Source organism: Schistocerca gregaria, chromosome 4 (genome assembly GCF_023897955.1).
Source record: "Schistocerca gregaria isolate iqSchGreg1 chromosome 4, iqSchGreg1.2, whole genome shotgun sequence".
Lineage (NCBI taxonomy): Eukaryota > Metazoa > Arthropoda > Insecta > Orthoptera > Acrididae > Schistocerca > Schistocerca gregaria.
In genome coordinates this window covers 620,268,542-620,276,351 of record NC_064923.1, presented here as the reverse complement: position 1 = coordinate 620,276,351, position 7,810 = coordinate 620,268,542, and the positions used below count along the sequence as shown (strand labels likewise).

The 7,810-nt window shown below is 47.2% G+C and overlaps 1 protein-coding gene and 1 non-coding gene across 2 annotated transcripts; both read left to right on the top strand.

The window, feature by feature from the left end:
- Positions 1-3,069: 3,069 nt before the first annotated feature.
- Positions 3,070-3,144, top strand: Trnas-cga (transfer RNA serine (anticodon CGA)). Its single transcript has one exon. It is a non-coding gene; the product is annotated as a tRNA-Ser (tRNA).
- A 561-nt stretch (positions 3,145-3,705) lies between these two features.
- LOC126267498 (glucose dehydrogenase [FAD, quinone]-like) lies at positions 3,706-7,333 on the top strand. The gene is made up of 2 exons (XM_049972784.1): positions 3,706-4,031; positions 5,350-7,333. The coding sequence occupies exons 1-2, from the start codon at positions 3,711-3,713 to the stop codon at positions 6,880-6,882; spliced, it is 1,854 nt and encodes a 617-aa protein (XP_049828741.1). The 5' UTR covers positions 3,706-3,710; the 3' UTR covers positions 6,883-7,333.
- Positions 7,334-7,810: the final 477 nt, after the last annotated feature.

Here is a 7,810-nt window from a genome sequence, read left to right as displayed (position 1 = left end):
ATTCGAACCTGGGTGTCCTGCTCACTAGGCACATGCACTAACCACTAAATCAGCCTGGGGTAGTAGCTTTACATAAGTGCACCGTCTACCCTAGCACGCCTCGCTCCTCGATCCAAATTTCCATTCACGCTTCAATTCACGTAGTATTCCTACTAAACTCAAACAGCGTTTGAGAGGCGCTCTAACTGTTTTAGAATAGCAACTCAGCATCGAACGAAGCAGGGAATCCTGCTTGAATCCCAGGCTTAGAAGCCTTAATCAGATGAAGATTGGCTGGGAAGAAATGTGAAAGGGAATTTGGATTGAAAGGTGAGGGGGGGGGGGGGTGCCAGTATAGTCTGTGCAGATGTTCACAGCCCACGTTCCAGAGTGGAGCAGTAGTTAGCATATCTGCCTAGTGAGCACGAGACCCGCGTTGTAATACCAGCTATGGAACAAATTTTCACTCATCGCTTCAGTCTGCATACATACATCAAAGCGTGGAGATTATACCTACAGTTACCTGTTTTTATCGATCTAATGTTCCAAGTTTGTTATGACGAAAGCATTTTTTGAGACAAAGGCTTAGGATTCAAAGCAGCTTATCAATGCCCTGGCTAATCTCTCATTACCAACTATTTTAAGTCAACTAGGAAAGGGTCGAACTGACCAAATTGCTTCTACCATATACATTACTTGTTCATCTTGGTTCGCTCCACCTATTATAATGTACGTCTTTTTTAGGTATGACTAATTTAAGGATTAATTTAGGTTTCCAATACTGAATTAACAGTATGGTTGAAGTCATATAAACACTGTTTCAATATACCATTCTCCGCAGAGAAATTATTATTGGATGGATCGATGAAAATAACTGAAATATCTGTTTGATATTTGCTGCCTTCGTTTTGCAACTGCTTCAACCATTCTCAAGCCGTTGAATGGGACATTTCAGTACATTCCCACGAACCAATGCAGGAATGGAAGTCAGAGTTCCCCAAAAGGAAGTGGTTATTAACGTCAAAAGTAATTTCGTTGCACAGAGGTAACTGGCTGTGTCCTTGCTAGAGGAAGCGTCCCAATATTCGCCGAAAATACTTCACTGAAAAAACTAGAAACAAATGAGAGTGAGTGGACAAGGATTTGAACCCCAAAATCCGCAAATACAGAAACAAGAGCGTTCTTTCGTTTCAGTCTCATTAGTCTCGGCAGGAGGCTCCGACAGTACCTTGCATTTATCGCGAATCTCTTGCCCAACGTAAAGCCCCGAGCGACTGGAATAAAGCGCAGGTGACGCCTCTATATAAGAAGGGTAGAAAGACGGATCCTCAAAATTACATATCCATAACATCGGTTTGTTGCAGGATTCTCGAACATATTCTCAGTTCTAATATAATGAATTTCCTTGAGACAGAGAAGTTGCTGTCCATACATCAGCACGGCTTTAGAAAGCATCGCTCCTGCGAAACGCAACTCGCCCTCTTTTCACAAGATATCTTGCGAACCATGGATGAAGGGTATCAGACGGATGCCATATTCCTTGACTTTCGGAAAGCATTTGACTCGGTGCCCCACTGCGGACTCCTAACTAAGGTACGAGCATATGGGATTGGTTCCCAAGTATGTGAGCGGCTCGAAGACTTCTTAAGTAATAGAACCCAGTACGTTGTCCTCGACGGTGAGTGTTCATCGGAGGTGAGGGTATCATCTGGAGTGCCCCAGGGAAGTGTGGTAGGTCCGCTGTTGTTTTCTATCTACATAAATGACCTTTCGGATATGGTGGCCAGCAATGTGAGGCTGTTTTCTGATGATGCTGTGGTGTACGGGAAGGTGTCGTCGTTGAGTGACTGTAGGAGGCTACAAAATTACTTGGACAGGATTTGTGATTGGTGTAAAGAATGGAAGCTAACTATAAATATAGATAAATGTAAATTAATGCAGATGAATAGGAAAAAGAATCATGTAATGTTTGAATACTCCATTAGTAGCGTAGGTCTTGACACAGTCACGTCGATTAGATGTTTGGGCGTAACATTGCAGAGCGATATGAAGTGGGACAAGCATGTAATGGCAGTTATGGGGGAGGCGGATAGTCGTATTCGGTTAATTGGTAGAATTTTGGGAAGATGTGGTTCATCTGTAAAGGAGGCCGCTTATAAAACACTAATACGACCTATTCTTGAGTACTGCTCGAGCGTTTGGGATCCCTATCAGGTCGGATTGAGGGAGGACATAGAAGCAGTTCAGAGGCGGGTTGCTAGATTTGTTACTGGTAGGTTTGATCATCACACGAGTGTTACGGAAATGCTTCAGGAACTCGGGTGGGCGTCTCTAGAGCAGGGGTCTCCAAACTTTTTAGTCCGCGGGCCTCATTGACTCCTCCACGAAGTCATAAGGGCCAAGATCTACCTAGTGGGATTAAAGCACCCTAGCACTCCACGATCAACGTAATGTAAGGCTAAAGGAATGATGAATTCGCAAAAATCTAAGGTTGTGGGAATAGATAGCACTGAAACGGACTACGGTTTTTATTTAATTACATAATTTTGATTGGTGGACGTACCTCACCGAAATTCTGGCGTATTTTATTCTGGCGAATTTTACCTAAAAAAAAAGTATGTCACTGCACATTCTTCACGAAAGCGTCCTGCAAAAGTTAACTAAATCTCAAAATCATTGTTAGCAACACTATTACTGCAAGACGTAACAGAGGTTGAGTACGTCAACGGATTGTTATTGTAATTTTAGTTATGTAGTCTTGTAGCGAGTAGCAGAGCCAATGTCACGGTGTATTGGTCGCGAAAGGCCTCGAAACTCAATTGTTGGCAGTATAGTTACCCGAGTTCGAGTCTCGGTCGGGCACACAGTTTTAATCTGCCAGGAAGTTTCATTGCAGCGCGCACTCCGCTGCAGAGTGAAAATCTCATTCTGGAAACATCCCCCAGGCTGTGGCTAAGCCATGTCTCCGCAGTATCCTTTCTTTCAGGAGTGCTAGTTCTGCAAGGTTCGCAGGAGAGCTTCTGTAAAGTTTGGAAGGTAGGGGACGAGATACTGGGAGAAGTAAATCTGTGATTACCGAGCGTGAGTCGTGTTTCGGTAGCTCAGATGGTAGAGCACTTGCCCTCGAAAGGCAAAGGTCCCGAGTTCGAGTCTCGGTCGGGCACACAGTTTTAACCTGCCAGGAAGTTTCATATCAGCGCACACTCCGCTGCAGAGTGAAAATCTCATTCTGGGAGTAGGTATCACCTCAAATATTTGGCGGGCCGGGTACCGGGCCGGTTAGCTGGCCCTCGCGGGCCGGTTTCGGCCCGCGGGCGTAGTTTGGAGCCCTCTGCTCTAGAGGAAAGGAGGCGTTCTTTTCGTGAATCATTACTTAGGAAATTTAGAGAACCAGCATTTGAGGCTGACTGCAGTACAATTTTACTGCCGCCAACTTACATTTCGCGGAAAGACCACAAAGATAAGATAAGAGAGATTAGGGCTCGTACAGAGACATATAGGCAGTCAATTTTCCGTCGTTCTGTTTGGGAGTGGAACAGGGAGAGAAGATGCTAGTTGTGGTACGAGGTACCTCCGCCACGCACCGTATGGTGGATTGCGGAGTATGTATGTAGATGTAGATGTAGACGTAGATGTACCTAAAAGTGATAGGAAATGATTTCGTACGGTGATTGCCTCACGCTGAAACACGCTGTTTGTCCAGCAGGTGAGACAGACACTCAGACGGCGAGATGGATTTGAGCTGCTGCCAGTGCGCGTTCGAGGACACGGCCTTCCTGGCGGGGACGTGCGGCGCGGGCTTCGCGCTCTTCATGTCGATGGTGGAGTACGTGCTGCGGACGCGCTGCGACTTGGCCGACCCTTGCGGGCGCGCGGGCCGCGACGCGCCGCTGCTGCTGCAGCAGCTGGGAGAGCCGCCCGCAGTCGACTTCATCGTCGTCGGCGCCGGCGTCGCGGGGCCCGCGCTAGCCGCCCGCCTCTCGGAGAGGCAGAACTGGACCGTGCTGCTGCTGGAGGCGGGGCCAGAGGAGCCCACCGCCACGCAGATACCGGTCAGTGCGCCAGCTGGAGCAGAAGCGCTACCTCAGTGAGCGTATTGTTGTAATGTGCACTTAGCTCATAACTTGGTTGATGGGTCACCTCCACTACCACTCGAAACCTTTATTTGGAACTTGTTTCACTGTCAGCAAACGAAAATATAAGAAACTATCAGCGAAAAACGTAGTGAGGGGAAATCTAATACGGCCAAACTTTCAGGAAACATTCCTCACACACAAAGAAAGAAAATGTGTTATGTGGACATGTGTGCGGGAAAGCTTACTTTCATGTCAGAGCTCATTTTATTACTTCTCTTCAAATCATATTAATCATGGAATGGAAACACACAGCAACAGAACGTACCAGCGTGACTTCAAGCACTTTATTACAGGAAATGTTCAAAATGTCCTCCATTAGCGAGGATACATGCATCCACCCTCCGTCGCATGGAATCCCCGATGCGTTGATGCAGCCCTGGAGAATGGCGTATTGTATCACAGCCGTCCACAATACGTTCACGAAGAGTCTCTACATTTGGTACCGGGGTTGCGAAGACAAGAGCTTTCAAATTCCCCCATAAATGAAAGTCAAGAGGGTTAAGGTCAGGAGAGCGTGGAGGCCACGGAATTGGTCCGCCTCTGCCAATCCTTCGGCCACCGAATCTGTTGTTGAGAAGCGTACGAACACTTCGACTGAAATGTGCAGGAGCTCCATCGTGCATGAACCACATGTTGTGTTGTACTTGTAAAGGCACCGAAGTCAACATTACCTTCCTTCAGTTGGGCCAACTGGCGATGAATCGAGGAAGCACAGTACATACTGACGAAACTAAAATGAGCTCTACAATGGAAATTAAGCGTTTCCGGACACATGTCCACATGAGATCTTTTCTTTATTTGTGTGTGATGAATGTTTCCTGAAAGTTTGGCCGTTCCTTTTTGTAACACCCTGTGTAAATTACAGAATCATCAAAGACGTTTAAAGTGGCTGGAATCTGCAGGTATAACTGAGGGTCCCTTCACCCAGGCGGTTTTTGTACCCATAGCACGGACTATCTGTCAGTTGGTAGAGCCATATTAATAAACTGCTTAAGCTTTCCATTTTGGATGCAATGATATAGCCAGAAGATAGTCACAATATCATCTCTGACTTAGCTATTATATGTATACTGTTGCTCATCTTTCTCTCTCAATAACACAAAATAACTGTATTATTCGATATTACATTATCAGGTACAATGTTCTTTGCGTAAGTTCTTACACAAATCTGTTTTAGATGTCTTATGTGACGCTTATGACCAACAACATAAAACAAAACATATCTCTTCCACAGACGTTCGCGGTAGCAGCAGTGAACACTGTGCTCGATTGGAATTACACGACAGAGGTGCAGGAGCAGGCGTGCCTCAGTACTGGAGGCGTCTGCAGCTGGCCGCGGGGCAAGATGGTGGCCGGTACCGGCGCCATGCAGGGCATGATGTACACACGGGGCCACCGAAGCATCTACGACGGCTGGGAAGCGGCTGGTAACGAGGGCTGGGGCTACGACGACGTGCTGCCGTACTTCATAAAAGCAGAGAACAACCTGGAGGCCGACGAGATGGACGAAGGTTACCACGGCACGGGAGGACCGCTCGTGGTGCAGCGCTTCGCCAGCCATCCGAAGCTCGCTGAGACCATCGTGGAGGCGGGAATACAGCTCGGCTACCGCACGGGAGACCTCAGTGGCAGCAACCAGACGGGCGTCGCCATAGCACAGATGATGGTGAAAGACAGTCTCCGAGGCAGTACACCCGCGCTCTACCTAAGACCTGCTTCAGCCAGCAACCCAAATCTGCATGTTGGAATAAATGCTCACGTTACCAGAGTTCTCATCGATCCTGACACCCTTACTGCGACTGGCGTGGAGTTTCTCGACGAGAACAACAACCTACACACTGTACGAGCAAACAAGGAAGTCATCCTGAGTGCCGGCGCCATAGGCTCTCCTCAGTTACTCATGCTTTCTGGTGTCGGGCCACAAGCAGACCTCGAGGATGTCGGCATAACGCCACTGAAGAACTTGTCTGTTGGACAGAATCTACACAATCACGTGTCAGGATATGTGGCTTTCTACATCAACAATACTTCGTACGAATCTCTGACGACAGAAGTGCTCAACGAATTCGTCACCAACCGCACTGGCCCCATGTCAGGTACAGGTCTGACTCAGACAACAGGCTTCATGCTTTCCAAGTACGCAACTGATGGCGTGCCCGACCTGCAGATCTTCTTCGACGGTTTCAATGCGGCTTGCTCTCGCTCAGGCTTAGCGGAGGAATGTACCAATGGAGAGGTTAACGTGGACTGTGGCCGCCGATATATCGACGCGCGACCGACCAACATCATGCCACGTAGCAAGGGCTACATGAAACTGCGCAGCTCCAACCCTCTCGACTACCCGCTCTTCTATCCCAACTACCTCTCTGAGAAGATCGACGTGGACATACTGGTCGAGGGCATCAAGCTGGTGATCAACATGACGCGCACGGAGGCGATGCAGCGCTGGGGCTTCGAGCTGGACACGACGGTGACGGCCGGCTGCGAGGACTACGAGTTCTCGTCAGACGAGTACTGGGCGTGCGTGGTGCGCTACAGCACCGGCGCCGAGAACCACCAGGGCGGCACCTGCAAGATGGGGCCCGCCACCGACGACTCCGCCGTCGTAGACCCGCGCTTCCGGGTGCACGGCGTGGCTGGGCTGCGCGTCGTCGACGCTTCCGTCTTCCCGTACATACCCAACTCCAACCCCATCTCGTCCATCGTCATGCTGGCCGAGAGGGCGGCCGATTTCATCAAGGAAGACTGGCCCGAGGAATCTGCCTGAAGCACGCTCCAGATGGACACGAACATTTACCGCAGACTGCTTTCAAATGGTAGCCTAATTCGATATTAGTGGCTCCCTAAGATCACGATTCTTAAGGAGTCTCTGCACTTACAAGATACGTAGAGGTGCAGAAGAGTACATGACATTTGTGGTGGAATGACTTTAACCCCATAATTTTCCGTAACATTTCTGCATCTGATCCGTTTTATCTCTATTTAATGCAAACAATTCTTGACAACATTGGTCTTGTTCTTTCTAATTTATTATTCAATATGACCTTTCCAAATCGTCACAGTTTTTGTGAGTTTTAGGAAGAGATGTCACTGATGTAGTAATAATTTTACTCTACGAGTAAAATATTACTTAACTTGTAAATATGTAGCACTTTTTCACTTACTTTAATTGATTCATTTTGTATTTCGAAACATTAATAAATAACATTTATATGTAATACCTTGCTGTTGTTTCTTATACATCTTCATGTTGAATCACGATTCATGAAATGCCTACAACATAGTCCACGTTGCAACTCTTTAACGTTGTCACACATTTCTGAGTGAGATAAATGTTAGTAATGTACTACCCTGTTAACGTTAACCTCTCCAATTAAGACCTGTCCTCGTTATACACCGTCCTCTTTGGTAATCACTCTGCCACATATGTGTCGTCCAGTCGACAACACTCGACTAGAAACTCAAAACTTATAGTCTAATTTATTTGTAGATCCCTCTGAAAATGATTACCAAAAGCCTTTCTCTGTTGCAACCACTTGACTACCAAGTAACCTGTTTCGTAATTTAAGAGGAGCTGCTGATTTTGACTTCCAAAAATACACTGATGGGTTTGCTATTGAAATAACGATAGTCCGGCCTAAGTTTCTCACTACCATTCGTGACACCTTATCTTTTATTTACTATGCTTTTTTCCG